Raw genomic sequence first — 25165 nt, forward strand, 5'->3', positions numbered from 1 at the left:
AAAAGAAAAATGTTGTAAAACGGCAAACCAATTGATGTCGGTCAATAATGTGTTTATTGAACTGATCAAATTGTCAGCCACTCTTCTTTGTTGGTTAAACACTACTGAGGGCTTTATGTATTTGGGCAATTTGTTCAACAATGGCTACCTGTTAGACAGCGACACGACCCGTAAACCACGATTAGTTTGCTAATGTAGTTAGCAGGTGGGAATTTTTGTCAATTAATTGAAAGTTTTCTTGAATCAAAAAGTGTTTGTTTTGACGAGTAGCTTTATTTTTGTATGGTACACGATATACAATAAGAGTTTTAAGAATATTGCGACATTTGTTTATATTCCAACTTCACCCATATGCTGTTAAAAACATGTGCTAGTGTAAAGCATGTACGACAGAGAGAAGCTGATTCTCGAAAGGCATGCGCCATGCGAAGCGTTACGACATGCAGGGAAAGGGGCAAAGGACAAGAATATTTCCATGAAAACAGGCGTCTTTCTACTCACTTTCATCTGGAAATTCTTGCCGCTGATGTAGCTAAAATGAACTACATCAAATCAATTGACGGGCGTTTAAAACCAAATCATAGCGAAGCTCACCCTTGCTGTTGTCTGAAGAAAAACACTTTAACATGTCAGGTGTTTGCTTTTGGCGTTATTGCAAAATTAAGCTAAGTAAAGCGCCCATGAATATAAAAAAGTTTGCGAATTTGGCCAAAAAAAAAAACCACACACACGCACACAACAAAATTAAGAAAGCACAAATTTATTAAACTCATGTTCAAGGGTCCTAAGAGGAGAAGAACGGCTTGAAAAGATCGTCTAGATCATTTCATTTAATTTGTTTGGAATTATTTTAATTGCCTAATTACCTGCTCACTTCTCAGATATCATACAGTTGTAATATAGAACAAATTCATTCACAGGAAAAATCCACTTACACCAGTCATATCTACTGGCTTAACGCTAGCTTAGCAAACAGATATCCGGAAATCATTCCATTTGCACCAGATATGATATGCTTATCCCTATATCTCGTGTTTGCACTGCATAACATACTCTGAGCTTAAGTAGTCAGTGAATATATGCAATGATTGAATATGTAAGCTGGCTGCATTAAAAGAAAAACAAAAGAAAGAAAAAAGATTTGAGAATGAAAGACTTGTGTGTTGCATTTAGTGTACCTAAGAAAAGAACAGTGGTTGAAGGGGTCTGATCTATAACCTTTCGATACCAATGCACTACTTGACTCAATCGAGCGATGAAACGAACTCGAGAACTGATCCTCCTCCGTGAATTCGAATTTATGGCCATAAATGCTGGATAAGTAAAACTGAATACACGAACTGATCACATAGTACTAAGTTTCGCTTCACAGGGGCGCTTCCCATTCACCCAAAATTTCGGTCTAACCAGTCGAAATGCAAATGGAACTCGCGGAGCAAACAGAAATTTCCTGGAACAAACGAAAGACCTTCTGATGTACCCCACTTTTTCCGTCCTAACCGGTTAGAATGGAAAGTGCTATTCCATTTGCACAAAGTTTCCATTACCTCGTTGTTTTATTCTTACGCCATCATTGCGCCTTCGCAGTGAGAGATCAAGTTTGGAAAAAATGGATAAAAGACTTTCCATTTGACACGGGAGGTTTCCTGAATTTGCAATCAAAATTTTGGCTTAATGGAAAGCGCCCCTGGTGGCCATGGAAATTTTCTAGTTTGGGGAAGTTACAGTGTATCATATACAAAGAGTTAAATCCTCCGCTCCCGAAAAAGAATTTTTTTGGAGCATCGTCGATACCAAATTTTGGCAGTTGTATGAGAAAATATTCAATGATCCTGACCCTATACTCGGATCCTCATTCGAAATGGTTGTAACGTCCAACAGTGACCAAGGTACATTTCGTCTCAGTTCAACTGACGTGGTAAAACGCACCACAGCCCTTAAAGAGAGTTGCTATTCTGAGACTGAGAATGTTTTTGTCCACCCGACAATAGAGTGAGGCAAAAATAGGCCGGCAAATTAATCCTGTAGACCTAGTCAGACACACTGATAATTCACACATTCGTTTTGTCTGTGAAATAGCACTGCTTTATTGACCATTTGGTCAATTTACTATCACAGGTGCTCAACAATTTGTCGTTTGTTAGTAAACACAATAAATGATTAAATATAAATAAACTCGGGAGGACAATTTCAGCCGTCAAGCCTAAATACTTTTCATACATCTGCTGCAATACCTGATCACTAAAACCACTATCGTTTGGCACAGACGAATTTCAGATAATCTCTCAATTGTAAGATTTACGCTGAAAACACGAGTCTAAGGATTCTTTTAATCATTCATTAATGTGCTTGAGAAAATTGTTTTTCTTCGCAATTTGACTAACTTTTAATTATCAAAAGCGGATATGTTAGTTTCTTTCATTATAGAAAAGAGAGAAACACCTACGTTTAACAGCCCAGTGTTGTATTGTTGCAACAACAACGGATGATGCCATATTCTCGGAAATGAACTATCTTGACCGTTGCTTGTTAAACTTAGTGAAAAGAGACACCATATCACCTACCATCTTAGATGGTTCCTATTTAAAAACGGTAGAAACTGAAATTAGCGCGAAAACGTTTTGCTACTTATAGAATGAAAGAAAAATAATAAGTTTCTTGTCTGTTTTCTTTCATGAATTAATTTTTCTTTGTTAGTTCGTGCGTTTCATATGACAGCGTTGTTTTAAAGATGATTTTTATTACCTAAATAAGGGTTACATTTACCACGAACTCTTCCATAAAAAGATTCAACTCAGTTCTTTTAAATATCTCTTGCTTACACCTCTTAGTTAAGACCTTTATTCTTCTCTTTTTTCACCATACACCCTATTGTTCGTGGGCCTGACAGCATATAAAAGGTCCTGATTTTCAATAACACTGATGCTGTTAACTCAAGTTTTGACGATCATCGAACCGTTACCTTGAATGGAAATAAATACAAGAATATTATTTTGACTTCATGCAGATGACCTCAAATTTGATTTATTTTGTCTTTTTCCTTTACTTTAAACTTTGTGAAGGTCAAAACAATGTACTTTGACCGATTAGCTATACAAACAAAAACAGAATACTTTACTTTCAATTTTAATTAGATTTCCCTCCCGTGGTAAAGTTAGAAAGTAGATTTATTCTCGATTCTTAAAATGGCAGATATGCTTGTATTAAAAAGCTGGAATACGCAGTAACATTTCCCCAACATTTTGCGCCTTTTTCAATTGTGCAAGAAAGTAGGTGTGTGTGTAAAAGTGTTTTTGCTGCAAAATCTTGACACTATTAGTAAATTGTTCATTGAACTTGAACAAAGCACCCGCGTTTTCTACACCCCTAAACACAAACCTTGCATTCATGAAGCGAGTGTTTGGTTGCCGGAGCGAGAAAGACCTGCCCAAAGTGTACTTTTGATTGGAGACTAACAGGTGCTCTTTGTTCCGACTAGCTGGTTTCATGAGATAAGACGGGTTAATCCAAATTCCGTGCCCCTTATATCATCTCTTGTCTTTTCACGAACCGGCCCAAAAAATTGCCTGTGATGTAATAACAAAACAATGGTTGCAGAGATCGCACTCATTTCCCTGGCAAGTCTAATGTACTGAAAAGCGACATAATGTTTGGCCGGTCGCCGCCAAATATTCTGGCGACTTCAGTAGTTTGTTTCTTACTCTTTCTTCAATTTCAGTGGTCTCCAACGCAAGCGAAGCCTTACTCAAAACAAGAGTTTTTAAGTACATATACAGCAGGTAACCTTGGAGGTGTCCGTGAAGAAGATTGGCCGGAATTTGTAAACTATAATAATGGACAAAATATAGAAAGAAGTAAGAGAAGTCCAACTGAAGTGGAAGATGAAACACTGGACAGTTTGGTAGAGAAAACTTTAAGTGTAAGAGCTCGAAAGAGACAAGGTATTGAAACGCCGATACAACCTTTGAATTCAGACTCTCCTTTAGATCTTCCACACTTTAGCACTGAAGAACATGTTCGCTCAAAAGTTAACCAACCTGATAGTGAATCGGTTGGTGTAACGGTGGAAGAAGAAAAGAAAGCAGATGACGACATCTCTAGTACGAAGGATTCGAAAGGAGGTGATAATAACGTCAAGCCGGCAACGGGAAATGAATCAAACGAACTGCATCAAGACGAAAATGTTTCTTCGAGTAATGAAAATTTGAACAATAACAAACAGAGAGGAACAGAAAACAAAGAGAATTTAGCAGCACAGGATAAATCTGATTCCAGCAAAGTCAGTCTAAACACTGATTCAAGTACTGACAACAAAAACAGTAAAGATACTGGGGAAAGCAAAGCAGACTTGAGCAGGTCCGTTGATGAAAATGCACAAGTTCGTACGGTCCAAGGTACCAGTCAGATAAATAAAATTGGCAATATTCCTAATGACAAGAGCGGTTCAAAATCTACACCACTGGACAACGATCAGTCTAGTTCAGTTACCGCTAGTACCAAAACAAATCAACAGGAAATCCAAACTACAAATACAAATAATGCCAACAAACAGCAGGTAGACACCGACGTAAGTAAACCCACCGCAGCGAAACCCGAAACATCGGGTTTAGTTTCGAGTAATCAAAAACCGGCAGCTCCTTCAGAACAACGTCCACCAACTAACTCCCAGTTATCCGAAGAAAGCAAACCGATAAACACAGTACCTCAAATAAAAAATGAACCAGAGGAACCGGTTCGAGATGCATTGGGGAATAGTGGATCAGAAATTGTGACAACTCATTCTCCCCGAGAGCCTGAACCTGAACTTGATTCATACTCAGAAAGAAGCGCGGAAGCGAAACCTTCTAATGGACCTGAGGTTGGACATTTTCAAGTAGATGACAAATCTGCCGATCTTGAAATAAACGCTAACTCTGCCGGGGTAAAAGTTAAAGCTAAACCCGCCTCGTTACAGGTGGTTTCACGCCCTGGTTCTCACGCCGCATCGGGGGCACAAGAGCGATCTTTGTTCGGCCATTACCACTACCCGCCTTATCATGTTCATCACCACTGGTATCCTGGCTTGCGTAGGTCATACGGGCATTTCCACCGACGCCATTTCTTCAATCCTTACCCGCCTTTTCCTGAAAGGCGTAGTTTCGAACGCTTCTACGACGAAGCACCTTTCTACCGTCGCCGCTTGCACTACTGGTACCCTCACAGACATCGACACCATTTCCCGGATTCCTATTTGTACGAAAGATCCCAACTAGAGGAGCCGGAAGAGCCTTTAAGATATCGTCGGCGAAGACGCCATAAACGGCGTTTTAGGCATATGAACGGTCCGTATCGACGCCAGTTTTATAACAACATTCCGATAACGAATGGCATGGAATCAACTCCGATGGGCGTGCCACCGGAAGAAGGAACAATGCCTCAGTTACCAATTGGCCCACTTCAACCATTTGCACAGCGGCAGAATATTATAACGCCAATGCCACCTCCGATAAACGTTGCTGGAAATCCACCGCCTGGCTTACTTGGAGGAATGAACGCGGAGAACTTTCCAATGAACGAAATGAGCAATTTTAATGGGATAAATCAAGTAAATGGCGCATTTAATGGGATGGGTAATATGGGCACAACGGGATTCAATTCTCCAGAACAAATTGGCGCCATTGAAGGTTTACCAGTTGGAATGAACGGTGGTTTGGAAGGAATGCAAGCAGCTGAACAGACACCCGGTATAACCAGAGAACTACCAAACAGGAAAACTTTAGCTGAGGAACCAAGAAAGGCATTCAAGAAGACTGCGATCGTTTCTGGGAAGAAGGACAACCACACAACAACTAAAGAACACTCACACGATCAAAATACAGCACTTAAGAACAAACACTCAGAAGAAGGTAAAAAGATGCAGACAACTGGCAGCACAAAGAAAGCAAAGATAAACCTAAAAAGTTGGGAAAAAACTCTCAAACGTTATCATCGACTCAATAAGTTTACGTCAAAATCACACGAAAAACATCAATTTCGTAGGAGTACCAAATCTTCTTCTTTAGACTCGGAAACAAAGAACACTGAAGGAAAAGTTCTACAAAAACACCGCATCTCGCATCTTCACTCACAGCGTGCAAAAGACACAAAAGGGAAGCGAAAGAACGAGATTATAATGCACCGTCCACCAATCATATATCACCCTCCGCCTGAAATCTATCACCGCCCTGACATTGTGGTTCACCGTGCACCGATTATGCTGCATCGGCCGCCTATAATTTACCATCAGCCTCCCGTTGTTGTTCACCGACCAGCAATCATCTACCATCAACCACCCATAGTCTTCCATCAACCTCCTCCAATGGTCCATCAGCCAATCCTGCGCTCTCACGACACATGGGTGACAAAGCCTGTGGTGTATCACACAGCATCCACAGTTTCTCACGATAAGACATACTTTGGAGTACCGTCTCACGTGTACACTGGCTCTTATGGTGAAGGATGCCACGGAGGACATTGTTCTTACAGAAAAGGAAGTGTGCCACATAGAAATAATTCCCAAGCTACCCTTCATAAGATAAAAACAAAACGCGACAGTTTGAGTGACTATATGGCTTATTTTACGTCCTTGTGGAAGGCTAATGGCATGACCAAAAGAAACGTTCATGATGACTACGATTTTATCACGTCAAGGGATGGTGCAAAACAAAAATTAATTTACACAAGTGTGAATTCTGGTGGGATAAGTAAAAGAGACAGCGCTACAGATTACAACAGATACATTCACAGCATATGGAACCATAAAGTCAAACGAGAAGCTGGTGATTTAAAAAACGGAACAGAGAAGAAAAAGAAGAAAGACGTCGTTGTCAACCGCCCTCCTATAATTTATCATCCTCCACCTGAAATTTACCACAGGCCAGACATAGTGGTACATCGCCCTCCTCTTGTGATTCACAGGCCACCCATTATATACCATCAACCACCAGTAATAGTTCATCGACCAGCCGTGGTGTATCATCAACCACCGATTGTATTCCACCAACCTCCCCCTGCAGTTAGCCAGCCTTTGCTGTATTCTCACGACTCTTTCACTGTTCATCCTACGTTCTTTGCTACACATCATGGTTCTGTTGTGCGAGACTTCGGGCACTATGTAGGGGTTCCAAATGTCATCACTAATTACGGAAACCCACTTTTTGGGAGAGGACCGCCCATTGGCAAGAGATCAAAGATAGAAACGCCAAATTCAGTTAACGAAACTCTATCGAAAAGCTCAAATTCAACGGGGACTACGTCCAAGAAAGCCACAATTCAAGACAACAAGAAAAAAGAAAAGAATGACACTAGTGAAAAAGCAAAGAAAAAGAACACTGTTTTGGTTCATAGGCCTCCAATAATTTATCACCCACCCCCTGAAATTTATCATCGGCCTGTGATTGTGGTACATAGACCACCCATCATGATTCATCGGGCACCAATATATTATCATCAGCCGCCGGTGGTTGTTCATCGTCCTGCTATAGTGTATCACCAGCCGCCGCTGATATTTCATCAACCACCTCCAATGGTGCATCAGCCAATACTAAGGTCCCACGATACGTGGATATCTCACCATGTGGTGGTTCCTTACTCCTCAAGTGTTATGCATCACCACACCTACGTTGGCGTGCCTGACGCATTTACCGTTCATCACTTCGCAGGAGGACACAGCTTTTATAAGTCAGACATTTTAAGGCATAACGACCGAGATAATGAACGTGCATCTGAAAGAAATGAAATAACTGGTAAGAAAACGTCGACGGAAAAACAGAAAGATTTACCCAAGAAGCACAAAATTACTTCACATGATAAAACCAAACACACTTTGAATCTCAAAATTAAGAAGGCGGCTGCTCAAAAGGGCGGAAAGAAAAACGCAGTCATAGTGCGACGTCCTCCAGTTATTTACCACCCACCACCAGAAATCTACCACAGGCCAGAAATAGTAGTTCATCGCGCTCCTATTGTAATTCATCGAGCTCCAATAATTTACCATCAACCTCCTGTGATTGTACATCGACCTGCTATTGTGTATCACCAGCCGGCGCTCATATTTCATCAGCCGCCACCTATTGTACACCAACCGTTTTACAGATCACATGACACCTATGTCCATATGCCAGTTGCGAGACTATACTCATCTCGGATAAACCATTTAGGACACACGTACCACATTCCACACGCCTACTACCACGGTCATGGTGGTGTTATTCACCATATGGCTTATGACAAATCTAAAGTACCTCAAAAGCAGCATATTAAAGACGAAAAAGGGGAGACAAGGACCACTGTTAAAAAGAGAAAGAAGTCAAAAACAGAGAAAACTAGCCATCATGCAGAAAGAAAGCATGCCACCTTAACAAAAAGCAAAGACAAAACAGAAACAGGAACAAAACTTCACAAGAATCATAAAATTCTTTACCATAAGGCAAAGGAGACTACAGAAAAAGCAAACAAAAAAAACTCTGTAGTTATACACCGACCACCAATCATTTACCATCCACCCCCAGAGATTTATCATCGCCCAGACATCGTAGTGCACCGCGCTCCTATAGTTCTCTACCGTGCTCCGATTGTGTACCATCAGCCTCCAGTGGTGGTTCATCGTCCAGCCATTGTTTATCACCAGCCACCTATCGTTTTCCATCAGCCACCGCCTATGGTCCACCAGCCAGTTCTCCACTCACAAGATACTTGGGTGACCAAACCGGTAGCCATCCCATACGCATCTCATGTACATCACATAGCCACCTACAGGGGTGTTCCCCACGAAGAGATCTTTATGCATGGGATTGGCACAGGAGCGTTCGGAAAATCCAGAGTTCCTGTTAGAGGGACCCGCAGAAACAAGATAGATAGTGTTGGCGATGAGAGAAAGAACCAAACAGACAACAAAGAAACAAAGGAAGCGAAAAATTTGAACGAGTCGAATGATAAAGGGAAGAATCGTACAACGAGAGCTGCATACAGTGAAAAGCAAGGTAAAGATACAATAGGAGCAGCAGAGAGAATAATACGAGCATTAACGGATTCACTTACAGATAAACGATTGGAATTTATGGTGAAGAAGAATCCCATTGGAGTTGGTGCAAGAATCCAAAGAAGCCTTCAAAATATATTCCCTGTGTATGGAGACTCTTTATCACTAACTGCCTCAAACCCTCATAATTCAATCAAGATTCCAGGACAATCTGTCGGTGCGGTAACGAGAATTCAACGATCCAACGGTGCCTTTTGGAGTCCGGTGGGTGCTGGTGCTAGGATACGGAGGGCCGTAGCAGAGCCATGGAACACTCTTGAAGGTGAGAATCCATATGAAATGAATAAACGTAGTAGTGAGGAAAGTGAAAACCCCTCTACACCTGACGAAAATGCAGACAAAAACACTAATAGCACCAAAAAGACAATACTTATAATTCGCAGGCCACCGATACTTTATCATCCACCAAGCCACATGATCCATCGACCATCCATAGTTGTTCACAGGCCGGACATTATAGTCCACCGTCACCCCATCGTCTTTCACAGACCACCAATACTAGTTCATCGTCCCCCAATCATAATCCATCGCCAACCAGTACTTATTCACAGGCCGCCAGTAATAGTTCATCGACCGCCATTGGTGTTTCACCGGCCACCTATAATTATTCACCGTCGTCCTTATATTATTCATCATCATCCTATTCTGTTCCATCGACCACCAATTATTATACACAGGGGACCGCAAATGATAGTGCATCACTCCCACCTAATTCATCATTATCCTATGCACATGATACACATGCACTGTCCTGGTTGTGGTTTTGGAAAATCCACCGTTGCACGATTGCAAGGTAAAAGAACTGATCAAGACGGTAAGAAAACATCAAATTCAGACAGACAACATAAAGACGCTACTGTCAAGGACTCCCAACGGAAAGATTCTAACCTGCCAAAACGCTCTGTTGCAGACAAGAAGTTAAAGAAAAGTTCCCGAGAAGAGGACCATAACAAAAAGAAGAAAGACGGACACAAAAAGAAGAAAGACGTAGTAGTCAATAGACCCCCGATTATTTACCATCCGCCACCAGAGGTATACCACAGACCAGACATTGTTGTTCATAGGGCTCCCATTCTTATTCACAGGCCACCTATTGTATACCATCAACCTCCTGTTGTAGTTCACAGACCAGCGGTTGTTTATCACCAACCACCCATTGTGTTCCACCAACCTGCACCGGCAGTGAATCAACCTCTGCTATTCTCACACGATAGTTTTGTTGTACATCCTATGGCTTTTGCATCCCACATGGGATCTGTTGTAAACGACGCTGGTCATTATGTTGGTTTACCGCACGGTGGAGTAACTAATTACCCAGGTTCTATATCCCATGGACCAACAGGACACATCATTCCTTATTTAAATCCACCCAACTGGTCAAGAAGAGCTCAAGTTTCTAAACCGCTGGACGAAAAGCATACAAAAATCAACCATGGGAAGAATAACAAAGACCGGAAACGTTCCTCTGGGACGACTGATGGCACTCACAGAAGAAGCGCAGGAAACAGTAGGAAACTTGTAATACAGGAAAGCAAGGAGACCAAAGGTGAGAGAAAGAATAAAGTTATCGTTGCACGACCACCTCTGATTTATCACCCACCACCTGAAATTTATGATCGCCCAGACATTATTGTACACAGACCAGACATTGTGATCCATCAACCCTCAGTTGTGTACCACCAGCCATCTGTAGTAGTCCACAGGGCACCGGTGGTTTATCATCAGCCTCCTGTTGTATTTCACCAACCAGCTCCAATGGTTAGCCAACCAGTGTACCACGCCCATGACACGTACATGGCACACCCCGTATATCATCCGCAAGAGAGCCACATTTCGCACTCTGCAACATATGTAGGAGCACCTCATTACTACCCAGGATACAACAGTTACGGATGGGGCTTACAAGGGAATATACCCACTGCACATATACAGCCAACTCCACAGATCCCTCAATATGGTTATACAACTGGTCCTACTCATCCTGGTTTCAGTGGATACACACCATATTCAGCCTCCCTTGGAAATGCCTTCGGAAGATCAAAGGTAGAAAATAAAAAGAAAGATAAATTTAAAGACAAAGAGACAAAATTGAAAAATGCTACCAAAAAGGGTCGTACGAGCAGGTCCGTGGAGTTAAGCAAACGTCACGTGCATCACCATCATCATCACCACCATCGTCACCATCATCATGGCATTCATTATCGCGGAAGGAAACGCTTTTATCCTCTCCATCCAATGGCATCCTTTGCCCATCCAGGACATCGCAAACATGTCGTCATTATACACCAACCTCCTTTGATATATCATCCACCGCCGCAAGTTTATACTCGGCCAGACATACTCATGCGTTTGCCTCCGCTTGTTTACCACAGGCCAGCGATAATGTTTCAACAGCCACCGACAGTAGTCCATCACCCCCAAATAGTTTATCACCAACCTCCCGTAGTCTTTCACAACCCTCCTTCAATAGTACACACACCAGTTATTCACACGCGCGAGATGTTGTCACCTCACCTTCAGCATGTAATGATTCCAACATCATCGTACATGCACTCTGTTGGAAACTTTTTTGAGCCTGGTGTCTCAGGTACGGCATACGGAAAGGCTCACATAGAGCGAACCGACGCAAGCAAAGACTCTTTGAAGAGCGAAGCTGATATGGAGACGAAAAGCAAGAACAAGAATGAAAAATCACACGAAAAGCGAGACGTTTCTAACGAACCTGAAAAAGAAATGAAAGATACGAAAATATCAAAGAAACAGAACGTTGATCTTGTAGTCCACCAGCCACCAGTGATGTATCATCCGCCACCGGATATCATTGACAAGCCAGCTGTTGTAATGCACCAACTTCCGATAGTCGTGCACCGTCCGCCCATACTCATACACAGACCTCCTGTTGTGGTCCACAGCCCCCCAGTGATAATACACAGAGCTCCAATTGTACTTCATGACACAGCACCCGTGTATCATGTACCACATGGCAATTTCTTTCATCCAATGCGCTATGCTTTTGGAAAATCCACAGTAGAAGGCGAGAATCAGCAGCGAAACAAGGACAAGCACAGCAAGGAGAAACATGATGAAAAGACCAGCCAGACGAAAGGCGCCAAACATTCAAATACTGAAAAAGCAAAAAGGAAAAACACCGTTCTTGTTAATAGGCCTGCGATGATATACCACCCTCCACCGGAAATCTATCATCGACCAAACATTATAGTACACCGCCCAGACATAGTCATACACCGACCATCAATTGTGTATCACCAGCCTTCCGTCCTTATTCACAAACCTCCCATAATCTATCGTCAGGCACCAGTTGTTTTCCACCAGCCTCCACCAATGGTGCATGAACCAATTTTGCATGCACACGACTCGTACCTTGCATACCCTGTTGCACTGCCATACACATCACACATTCATCATGCAGCAACATACGTTGGGGCTCCACACTTTTTTGATCAGCCACATTTTGGTGGATTTGGTGGATATGTGGGGCATGCTTTTGGAAAATCGGAAGTTGAGGAGACCAAGAAAACACACCGCAGTGATGAAAAGGAAAGTAAGAACAAAAAACATACCAACACTGAGGTTAGAAAAAATTTAAGGTCAACGCGTGATGTGGACTCTGAAAAAACAACTAAAGAAAATAAAAAGTCAACCTCCACGGTCAGTTCTAAAGGGCACAAAAAGAACAAAGTTGTTATAAACAGACCGCCATTAATTTACCACCCGCCACCAGAGATATATGACAGACCAGATGTAATTGTTCATCGGCCGGATATCGTCATTCATCGTCCTTCTATTGTTTATCACCAATCATCAGTAGTTGTCCACAGACCGCCAATCGTATATCAAGCACCTTCTGTGGTCTTCCATCAACCGCCACCATTGGTGAATCAGCCCATAATGCACGCTCATGAAACTTACGTTGCTCATCCAGTACCAGTGCCCTACACATCCCATATCCAGCACACATCAACCTATGTTGGTAGCCCACACCACTATCCTGGTGGATGGCACTATGGTTGGAGCCAACCTCAGCCGTATGGATTTACCTGGAGTCAGCATCAGCCATTTGGTTTGGCATTCGGAAAGTCAAATGTGCCCGCAGCAAAGCTAAAGTCTTCAGGGAACCATAAGCCCGCAAATAAACATAAAGTAAAACGAGCGGAGAAAGATCAAGCCAAAAAAAATGACAAAAACATAAGCCCAAAGTCTGAAGGGACCGGTAAGAAGAAAAACCAAGTACTTATACAACGACCACCTTTGATATACCACCCACCGCCAGACGTGTACCACAAACCTGATATAATTGTGCACAGACCTGACATTGTTATCCACCGGCCTTCCGTGGTTTATCACCAGCCATCTGTTGTGGTTCACAGACCACCGGTGGTTTATCATCAGCCGCCAGTTGTTTTTCATCAGCCATCTCCAATGGTTAGTCAGCCAGTTCTACATGCACATGACACTTATGTCGCCCATCCATATTTTACGCCCTACTCATCCGATGTATATCACTGTGGAAGCTACGTTGGTGCTCCGCACTGTTATAATGGCGGATGGGGGGAACACGGATATGGCTTTGCCCATGCCTTTGGAAAATCAAAAATACAAGTGGCTAACAAGAAACAAAAGCACCAAAAATACAAAAGCAAAGATCTAAAGGGCCACCGCAGAACCCTTGAGAAGGAAATCAAGGAGGCGGTGGATGAGATTAAATTAAAGAAGGAGGCCAAAAAGGGGATAAGGGCGAAAAAGAAGAACCTCGTCATAATGCGTCGGCCTCCTCTAGTCTATCACCCACCACCGGAGATTTATCACAAACCGGATGTCATTGTGCATAGACCCGATATTGTCATCCACAGGCCTTCTGTAGTTTTCCACCAGCCTTCGGTTGTAGTTCATAGACCACCAGTAATTTATCAACAACCTCCAGTCATATTCCATCAGCCAGCACCCATGGTTCACCAGCCTATCCTTCATTCACATGACACGTATTTCGCGCACCCCCACTTTGTCCCGTTTGCGTCGCACTTACATCACGCAGGCAGCTACGTGGGTGCCCCACATTTTTATCCAGGAGGATGGGGCTTAGGAGGGCACACTGATGACTTTCACCACGCGTTTGGAAAATCAAAAGTCGAAAAATCGTCAAAACAGCATGTGAAGAGTGACCACGAGAATAAGGACGGAAATGATGACGATGGGGAGAAACGTTCTCCACCAGAGGCAACAGACTCTTCTGAGGAAAATAAGCATAAAGGCAAAATTAAGGAAGCCACAAAAGGACACAAGAAAAACTTAGTAATCATGCGTCGGCCACCACTTATTTACCACCCGCCTCCAGAAATATATCACAAACCAGATATAATTCTACACAGACCGGATATCGTTATTCACAGACCGTCAGTTGTTTTCCATCAACCATCCGTGGTGGTTCATAGACCACCAGTAATTTACCATCAGCCGCCAGTTGTTTTTCATCAGCCATCATCAATGGTACACCAGCCTATCTTCCATTCACACGAGACGTATGTTGCTCACCCTCATTTTGTGCCATATTTGTCCCACTTAACGCACGCTGGGTCTTATATAGGGGCACCACACTTTTTCCCAGGACACTGGGGACCAACACATGGGTTCGGACATTTAGCGGCACATGCATTTGGAAAATCCAAAGTAGAAAAAGCTGCAAAAAAAGTAAATACAAAAGCTGTGACTCCAAGAGCAAAGTCAGAGGAAGCTGTGCATTTTAAAACCAAACGAGAGGCAAAACATGAAAACTTGCATCGTGACTTGTCTGGTGTGAATCAAAAGGCAAAGCTAAAACAACAGTATTGGAAAGCCACGGGAGAAAAAGCAGAAAGAAAGGCTGTCCATTTACATCCCGAAAAGGAGACTAAGAAGGGTCACCATAAAGCACACAGAAAAAACTTAGTCCTGATACAACGTCCAGCTTTGATTTATCATCCGCCACCAGAAATCTATGACAGACCAGCTATCATTGTTCACCGACCCGATGTCGTCATTCATCAACCTTCCGTGGTTTACCACCAATCTTCGGTGGTTGTCCATCGTCCACCAATTATATATCGCCCACCACCAGTAGTATTCCATCAACCAGCACCAATGGTACATCAGCCTATGTACACTTCCCACGACATATATCATAGTCATCCGCACTTTGTCCCATATGCCTCTCATATCAAGCACACACAAACCTACGTAGGAGCACCGCATTACTACCCTGGAGGATGGAGGTATGGCTACGGCTTTTCTGAAGCCTCTATACCTCAACACGCTGGATTAAATGGGTGGAATGCATTTAACAGTCCATGGTATCAACCATCACTTTACAGAGCGAATTACCTTACACCAACTGGTGTAGCATCGCCCAGCGGTATCCGCAGAAGATACCAGTCAGCATTTGCCAAGTCTGATGTTCAAAAGCACGATGCGAAAACCGAAGACTTGAAGGACAATCACAAGAAAAAAGACGAAGGTAGCCAAAAATCGCATCATGTTCAAGAAAAAACAGGAAAACGAAATCGCCGCTCAACCGAGTCAACTAAGAGACGCCAAGGAAAGGGGCGCAAAACGGACGAAGGAGGCAAGAAGAACGTAGTAATGATAAGACGGCCTCCACTTGTGTACCACCCACCTCCAGAGATCTATCACAAGCCAGACGTAATTGTGCATAGACCTGATGTAGTTATTCACCAGCCTTCTGTGGTATACCATCAACCTTCAGTTGTGGTTCACCGTCCACCAGTTATTTACAACCAGCCTCCGGTGGTATTTCATCAGCCAGCTCCCATGGTAAACCAACCAATTTTTCATGCGCATGAAAACTACATGGCCCACCCTTACTTTGTTCCTTACGCAAGTCAGATCCATCATACTGGTACTTACGTTGGAGCTCCTGAATTCTTTCATGAAGTAAGGGCCTTTGGAAAGTCAGACGTTTCAAACAACAAATCAAAGTCTAAGAAGCCACACGAAAAGTCTGAAAAGAAAAACAAAATGGTGAAAATAGATAAACGAAAGAGCGCCAAGGGAATGGTTTTCCATCCACAAGAAGAAAGAGAAGAAAAACCATCAAGAAAGAATGACATAGTTGTTAGCCGTCCTCCTATTATCTACCACCCACCACCAGAAATTTACCATCGGCCGGATATTGTAGTTCACAGAGCTCCTATAGTGCTTCACCGCCCACCGATAATCTATCACCAGCCACCAGTAGTTGTGCATAGACCTGCTGTCGTGTACCATCAACCCCCAGTAGTCTTCCATCAACCACCTCCCACAGTTCATCAACCCATTCTTCATTCTCACGATTCATTTGTTGTCCGCCCAGCCGCCAAATTCTTTCCACAAGGCTCTACGTTAACACATACCATGAATTATGTGGGAATTCCTAACCATGTAATACATGGTGATGAACTAGCGTTTCACCACTTTCATCGATCACAAATAGAACATTCTGGTAGAGATACATCGTATAAGAAGCCATCAACTGTCCAAGTGGCGAAATCGACCATCTCTAAAATACCTACAACTAACAAAGAGAATACTCAAACAACCATAACAGACCAAACGCAAAAGAAGACTTTGCGATCTATCATACGTCACCACAAATTAACTAAAAGACAGCTCATTGGTTCACATTCACTTTTTGGATCCTTTTCTCCTATAAACAACATTCAAGATTCTGAAAAATCGGTTGAGCAGAACGAAAAGCTGTCAACTATACCCGGAGATACATCAATTCGTGAAAATAGCATTGCCAAGAGGCAACTTATTGCACCAGAATCTATCGAGAGTGTCTTCCCTAACTTTATGCGCAACTCTTTACCCTCAGTTTACAATACACTGGAGATGGCAGCTTTGCAAAACCAAGCTTTAGCAGCCTCTGAGGACTCACCAGTATCAGACAAGGTTGACCAGGTACATTTGCCTGGTTTTACACCCACTTTACCAACACTTCATGGTATAGGAAGGTCTGGAATTGAACGGTACCCTTTTCTTTTAAAACATTACCTGCCAGGAGCTCCAAAAGATGACTCGCCGGACGTACGCGTTCACATAGAAACAGCAAAGTCCTCTATACCGATTAAAGCACGTGGAAAGCGGCAGATTATCCCTATATTTCAGCAGCAAGAACCACCACAAGCATATCCAGCACTCTATCAGTCGCCAGGTCTTGAGAATTTGGAAGGGGCTATCCGCGAAGCTACACCTTCCTCCGTTTACCGCCTCTTCAGTCCATACAATGCGATGAGTCATCCAGGTGCAGATCCATATCACTATCTACGAATCCCTTCCGCGTCATTGCATCATCCTCGCGTCAATATCAACGTGCAGTCAGCAAGATCTACGATACCTCACATTGGCCATGCTATTCAAAAGCGATCAAACAACAAAAAGTCAAAAAGACAGTTTTTGGCGGTCATGCCACCTCTCTCTTCCCGTTTACCCGTTGGCTTAGGGGGTGGGATAATGCCCCTCCCTTTCTCACCTTACTCGGCCCTGTCCCGTTTCCCATATCCACTTTTACCCCGTCTAGACTATCCTCAAGAACCGGAAACCGAAGAAACCGCATTCACAGAAGCTTTACCAGTTCTTCCTCGTCCATCATCAATTCCTCATACTCCATACAGCGGATTTTCAGAAGACCAAGACAATGACTCACCGTCATTCAATCCAGTGGCTTCATACTTAGCTGCACTTTATAATGGCTACTTTGGGTACCCATTTTATCGTCCCCATAAAAAACCTAAAGTCCACGTGGAGGTACACGCATCAAAATCACAGATACCCAAAGTCACAGAGAACAGGAAATACGGTCATTCTCGTATTTCTAAACGGCAACTGTATAATTTCTTACCACGTTCACCAGTAATCGCAAATCACTATACCTTGCCTGCAGCTTTAAATTACGGAATACAAGGGTTTCACCAGAATTCTCCGCATGTAAGCATTAACGTAGAAACAGCAAAGCGTCAAGGAATTCCTTCATTGTTAAAGGAAAAGAGGTCCCCAGTGGCAAAGAAGTTAAAGCAACACGAACAAAGAAGAACTGGAGATAAAAGAGACCAGCTTTTACAAAACGGAGAAAATGGTCAGGAATCTTTTCCATACCAAGAAAACTCGAATTCTGTTGCAACACAGGATAATCAGTTTGTTATTTCAAGAGAAAGCAGTCAACCACAAGAGGAGATCGCTACAAACAACAACGAGATCGCTCAACCACTAGCGCAACAGCAGCTTCTGCAAGAAGCGGCTGGGCAACAGCAAGAGCAGCAAGAAGCAGAACAGCAACAAGAAGAGCAGCAACAAAGACAGCTTGAACAACAAGAGCAGCAACAGACCATAGTACAACAACCAGAACCTTTTCCCAACCAACTGACAATGGAACCGTTCCAAGCTCAGCAGCTAGCTTTTCGGGCACCACTGACTCCAATGCAAGTACCAATGCAGCCACCAGGGCAACCAGCTTTTAATGCACCTTTTGTGGCACCATTTATGGCTCCTGTCCAAGGTGTGTTCCCTGGCGTATTACCTGGAGTTTCAGGCAATCATGTTGCCGAACAGGCTATTGCACAACCAGGATCGAATGCTGGAGAAGGTCAACCGAAGCATACCTCAATTAATGTTAACGTGGCCGCCAAATCTATCGTTCCAAAGAAAACTTCAAAGAAAAATAAAAAATCCCACAATCCGAAATTTACAGCTTCACAACGAAGAAATATTCCTAAAAAGTCTGCGATGGAAAAAGGGTTTGAAAAGCGCGAGAGGATTTCTCTTTTAACGCGCTTTCCTGCAATGCAAGTATTGCCCCAAACGTTTAAGCAGGACGGCGTATTGATGCCTGCTTTCAATACTTTACCGGTTAATCACAGAATCAAGGGTAATGGGATGCTCTTGGAAGAATTACAAAGGCAGAGAAAGCACCAAATTCCAAAAACAGCTAAACATAATGACAGAGGCAGTCAAACAGACAAGGAAAACAGTGAACAAGTCAAACCAAAGGAAAACGCAAAAAAACGCCAGTTCTACGGCATCTCGCAATCAATGCTAACATCTCAACCATATGTATTAGCACCACAACCTAAAATCCATCTAAGACCCAAAGTTTCAGTCAACGTGGAAGTCAGTAAGAGAAAGTCTGCGTTTCCAAACGGAAAATTTCATTTAGAACTTAAAGATGTAGAAAGTGGGTTTAATCGCAACGAAATGAAACCAGAACGGCGAGTGTCTGGAATAGAACAGAAGATTCAAATGCCAAATGTGGATACGCCTCGAGTGCGTCAGATTCCCTCGAAAGTGCAGCGACACAGAGTGACAGTTCATGGAGAAAGAGCAACAAAGAAGGGAGTGAGACAGCAAGTACTCAAACGAGGACAAAACAGCGACAAAAAACGGCAAATATACGGCTTTTCGGAGTTACCAAATCAGGGTTTAATGCAGCCATTGTCGTTAGGCAGCCAAAATGAACCGCTTGGATATTTACCTAGAGCACTACACAGTCCACGTATTTCTATCAATGTTGAGGCGTCAAAGCGATCACCGGACCCTTCACATGATGTCCAAAAACGCCAACTGCTTGGTCTACAACCCGATGCCAAGGAAACCCTAGATCAAGCTCAAGAACCCGTTCCATCTGGGCAACCAACATATCAGTCGGATGACCTAGTTGCGGAAGATGCTGCACAGTTACCTATCCAAGTACAAGATCAATCCCGGGAAAATGAAGTATCGCCTATGGCTATTGAATCAAATCCCACAATGACACAACAACAGCAAGTCCAAGACCTATCACCAGATAGCTTAGAACCTCAGGATGCTTTAACTGATATCTTTAATAAGCGTCCACGAGTTTCTGTTCATGTGGAGGCTTCGAAAAGAGGGAAAAACGAAAGGAAACTACGAAGTGCTTTAAATAGAAAACAACGCAGCGTTAAAGAAAAAACGGGCGGCAAAAGACAATTTCAACAAATGGAACAAGGGGCGAGAGATTATGGGCCTTATATGCAAGGACAAAGACCTGTCATGGATACTCAGCAGTTAGTGGTCGAACAACAGCAACAGCAAATTTCTCAGCCACTGGATTTTATTTCCCCTGTTGGTCAACAACAGAATGTTGAACAATTTCAGCCAGTAATGTTTCCAGTTGCGCAGCCAGGGGAGGCAAAAGCGAGACCAAAAGTGAGCATAAATGTTGAAACCGCAAAGTCTTCCATATATGGACACAGTGACCATTCAAAGGAATATGGATCGGAAAAGAAAACGAAGCGACAACTGTTTGGCACCGTACCCCTTCTTAGTTCCCTTGGACAAACAACAGCACCTGGTGATTCACGAAAGATAATTAACCCAAGGTCATCTGTACCCCTCTTAACGGAGAAACCTGCAGACAAAAAAGATCTGCGATTGCGGAGAAGACAGCTTTATAATTATCTAGGAGGCCAACAGGAACAGATTCTTCCTACCCAGGCGATACAAGATACCACTGAGTTTGAACAACAACAGCAAGAACAACAACAGGACATACCAATACAGGCATCTCAACAGGATGTTCCTGTAAACCTGCAGCAAGCCTCTGTATTGGAATCAAGTAATCAGTATCAAGGCCAAATAGAGGAACCAGAAAACAGTCAGACAGCTCCTGCCATACCCACTCAACCTGAATCATCATTTAACCCTCTTGGTACAATTCACCGTCCTCGTGTGAGTATAAACGTTCAAACAGCTAAATCAAAAGTGCCAAGCATGATGAAAGCCAAAATACCAAAATCAGAAAACAAAGGATCTAGTTCCCAGGACCACGAAAAGAAGAAATTCAAAAGACAGTTTGATATCCTTGGTGGCGGTGGTGAAATTGAAAGACGGCGGCGCCCAAAGTTTTTGACAGCACCACCATTAAAGAAAGGGCGGGGTGAAAACCTATTCGGTTTGGGCACTAATGTGAACAAGCCCGTTGAAGTCTTTGCAAATCCAATCGCGAACCTTGTTGCTGGACGAAAAAGACCAAAGTTTGGGGGAATTCAGATCGATAGTCCCACAGATGTTGGAGCTTTACGGCTTAAAGGAGGTGCCAACCCTTTAGGAGGTGCCCTCGCTTCTGATGTGGGTGCACCACCTATAATTCAAGACAGTGCCGCAGCGGGAATTGCCCCATTTGTTCAGGAACCTGCAGCGACTGGCAGTAATCCTTTTTTACCTCCGAGTGGTATCGCAGGGCCTCAAATTGATGCTCTTGAAAAAGGAGACACTGGTACCTTACCAATAGCTGGACCTCCTTTGAACAGACCAGCAATTATTCCGTTACCTGCTCTCAATCAGGCTCTCTTCCAAAACTTGCCTTTGGCAACTGCTACAGGACCACCTACGGAACGTCCTCTACTACTTTCTCCACGAGTGCTTCCGCTAGCCCCAATCCTACCAATGGCAGTACCACCTCCACCACCACTGGCAGTACCACCAGAAGCAGTACCACAACCGCTACAGACTCTAGATGAGGCAGGACCAGAGCTGCAACATGATCCTCAGATTGGAGCCGTACTCCCACCAGTAATTCCCATGCCATTTCCGAACATTGCAGCACCTCCGCCACTTCCCAAACCAGAGACCTTGATCCCGGAGTCCGACGATGATAAACCATCGGTGCATGTTAATGTGGAAACGTCGAGATCGCATGTTCCTGATACGAAACATCATTCCAAGCACCAAGCGACTGGCCGAGCCAATCGTGGCTAGGCTGACAGAGAAAATAGTGCGTGAGGTATGGAAAAGATGTTTTACGATTGCTGCTTAGATAAAGATACGCACTGGACAATCAATGACTTAACCGTAATGCTGTAAATTAATTGGGGTGATAAATTCTGTTGGTGTGGTATAAAGTAACAATAACGTAAGGTTGTTTTGTAGTTAAAAGATAAATTAAACAATGTTTGAAATCATAACTTCCTACAAGTTACAAATGATATCTCACAAAATAGTCAAAAGCAATTCTTATCATAAGTAAAGCTACTTCACAACTACATAATAACGATTAATTAAATAAAGAGTGAAGAGTAAAATATTTTTTTAAAACGTTTGCTGAACAAAGCCTTTCTAACTCAAAGGTACATGTAAAATATGTTTTATCAAAAGTAGCCCAACCAGCCTGAAATTCGTTGAGACTCTGCTAGTCTTATTTTCAGTGGGTCGATTTATTTTTTCAAAACAAAGTGCTATAAATACGCTTAACGCGTGGAACGCAAATATGACACACATCTAAGGAAGCTACATAGATTGGCATGCTCCAAGATTTAATACAACGAGTCTTATTTAAGAGAAGCAATACGAACAGCTCGGAGTATTTCGAGCCATATTTCTGAAATTCATACTTTAGATAAATAATAATAATAATAATAATAATAATAATAATAATAATAATAATATTAATAATAATAATAATAATAATAATAATAATAATAATAATTTTTTTTAAATATATAAAATAATCTTTATTAAAAATGACCAAAAATGGGGCGTGGATGGGGCCTAACATAATAATAATAATAATAATAATAATAATAGTAATAATCTTTGTTTATCGTTGGTCAATGTTTTTATCACAAGGTGTATTTGTTAGGCCGAGCTTTAAATGTCACAAGGAAATAATTTTAATTGAACATTACATAATTGAAAATCCACAACTGGAAGGAGGAGGACCAGCTGGCTATTTACAATCGTAGCCAACGCATTGAACTCGGAACTGCCGAGAAGAAACTCTAACTAGCGCTCAGAGTGGTACGCTAAGGCCCCATCCACACTAATGCGTTTTCAAAAGTGTCCGTTTTGATCTCGGCTAAAATGAAGCAAAATATTTCCATCCACACTAGCGTTATCGTGCCGGTTTCACGTATCCACACTAAAACGCTTGAAAACGACTGGAACCTAGGATTGCGCATGTGTTTACATCACAAGACCATCCGCCATCTTGGATAGATGCTCCAATCTGGACTGCAACCGATTGCATGTGACGCTTTTTACATCACCGTTTTCAGAAGTCTCCCTTTTCTCCAGTCCACACTAGAAGCGAAGCGTTTTCAAAAACGATGCGTTTTCAAACGTCTCCTCTTTTGAAACTGTTTTCGAAAGTCTCCGTTTTCAATGGCGTTTTCGGGCGTTTAGTGTGGACGACAGGCGAAATCGCATCAAAAAGTATGCGTTTTCAAACGAAAATGCATTAGCGTGGATGGGGCCTAACACGAGCTCTCCGGAATACAAGTCGCGCACCCTTACCGCTAATGTAGTGCGTGATTTCTTGTTTAGCGTACTAGAACATAAACATATTTAACGGCTTGCATCTTTGTCTTGTCTATTCTCTTCTTTGGTAATTTAACAACTATCCGAAAACTGCAGGATGGGCTGGTTTTGAATGATATACATGTAATGGAAACATTAGCAATACTTTTTTAAAGCAACGAACAGACCTCAAGGTGTCCCAGCACAAACTTTAGTGCCTATGCTTGGCCGCCAATGAAATGCTATGTCCAGAGTTAGCGTCCGTTCCCAGGTCTTTGTCCAAACAGAGTCCAAAGTGAGGGCCTCCACTAGAAATACAGAGAGAATATTATTTATAGAAAAATAGAGAAAAGTCCTGTGAATTCCTTTAAAAAAAAATCGAATCTTTTCCACGGCGCAGTAAAAAGAAGTTTATTCTCTTCACATAGGACAAAGTAGAATTGCACCGGACTGACAGCTAAGAACTTCATTGATTAGATTCATTTTCACTGGACAGAAATATTTTTTTCGGAGTACAAGCAAGTCACAAAGCAGGTTATGTTATGAATGATGAGAAGGGCACTATCTTCACCTCTGTCTCGTTATTTGTAGACAAAAAGCAACTTTCCTAAGCCGTTTAATCCTGGGTTATGTCTTAAAGTAAAAAAGGCCCACTTTCACCGTATGAGTACGTTTTTCGTCTGCGCACTATTTTGTGCTGGTTTATGGCCATCTCACATGAGCCTCTTTCACAAATCTTTTTTATAGGGCCTGACGTAGGAAGAATAAAACAACCCAAGCAAGCGTCTGTTGTGGAGCCGCCGTAGGCGCGAAGTTCCTGTAGATACTTTCAAGAGCCACAAGTTGATTCAAGGCGGTCATAGTGCTTTATTGCATTTGCTTGGAAGTGGTTAATTTAGCCGCCACAGTAACTTAACTTGTGTTTGAACACTGCTTGAACTTAAATGCAATAAATTGAAAACATGATTGAAATTTCCTCATGTTCTATGAGGGCAACGAAAACAGTAAAGTGTATTTTGAATAGCCAGTGGAAGTAAAAAACATGTTTCTACCTCGGACGGCAAATTTACCCGCATTAATAATTATTATTAACATCTACTGTATTGTTCCTAGGAAAAGGAATCTCACTCTTCTTGTTTGGCTCATCATTTTTCGTTGAATTCAAATGTACTCGGATAAATTTTTTCCAAAAGCTTTTCTGCACGGTGCCAGCTAATGCAAGGCATACAACAAGCTGAAACGTTTAAGACACGATTCTTTCTTGTGTAAACTTTTCACGATCGTGGAATATTGTAATAACGAACTGAGTGTTCTGGATAGTAAAAAATGTTTACACGGCTCAAGGAAGTATTGGCTTGAGCTTGCTGTATGTATACGCAGCAAACAAAATAGTTTCGTGCAAATTAGCTTTTTTAAAATTTGATAATCTATAACTCGAAGATCTTGGTTTTGAAACAACTTCAATTACTATATATATCCAGGTTGTTGTCCAATGGTAAACAACCTGAATAAAAAAGTGAACCACGCTTTTCCTAAATTTGCATGACTGAATAAAAAATAACGAGATCTTCATGGCTCCAGAGTATCACAAAGGATAATACAGGAGACTAAACAAAATATGCAACCTTAGCATACATTTTCTATGAATAAAGGCTTCAATGAAGTTGAAAGTCATTTTAGAAGCAATTGTCACAATAAAATGTTGAATTTTAATTAAACTGTATCAAACTCTTGTTTGCCCGACTTCTCCTCACCCTTCTCAGTGCCCAGTAATTGTGAAGAACAGCTCCCCACTACCGACTGTCG

At 42.4% G+C, this 25165-nt stretch overlaps 1 protein-coding gene across 1 annotated transcript; it reads left to right on the forward strand.

The window, feature by feature from the left end:
* The first annotated feature begins 1573 nt into the window (after nt 1–1573).
* LOC146470263 (uncharacterized) lies at nt 1574–25071 on the forward strand. Its single transcript, XM_085122348.1, has 4 exons — nt 1574–9320; nt 9969–11546; nt 11643–21848; nt 24107–25071. The coding sequence occupies exons 1-3, from the start codon at nt 3647–3649 to the stop codon at nt 21821–21823; spliced, it is 17433 nt and encodes a 5810-aa protein (XP_084978474.1). The 5' UTR covers nt 1574–3646; the 3' UTR covers nt 21824–21848; nt 24107–25071.
* Nucleotides 25072–25165: the final 94 nt, after the last annotated feature.

This window comes from Pavona decussata, unplaced genomic scaffold (genome assembly GCF_977016875.1).
Source record: "Pavona decussata unplaced genomic scaffold, jaPavDecu1.1 SCAFFOLD_114, whole genome shotgun sequence".
NCBI lineage: Eukaryota > Metazoa > Cnidaria > Anthozoa > Scleractinia > Agariciidae > Pavona > Pavona decussata.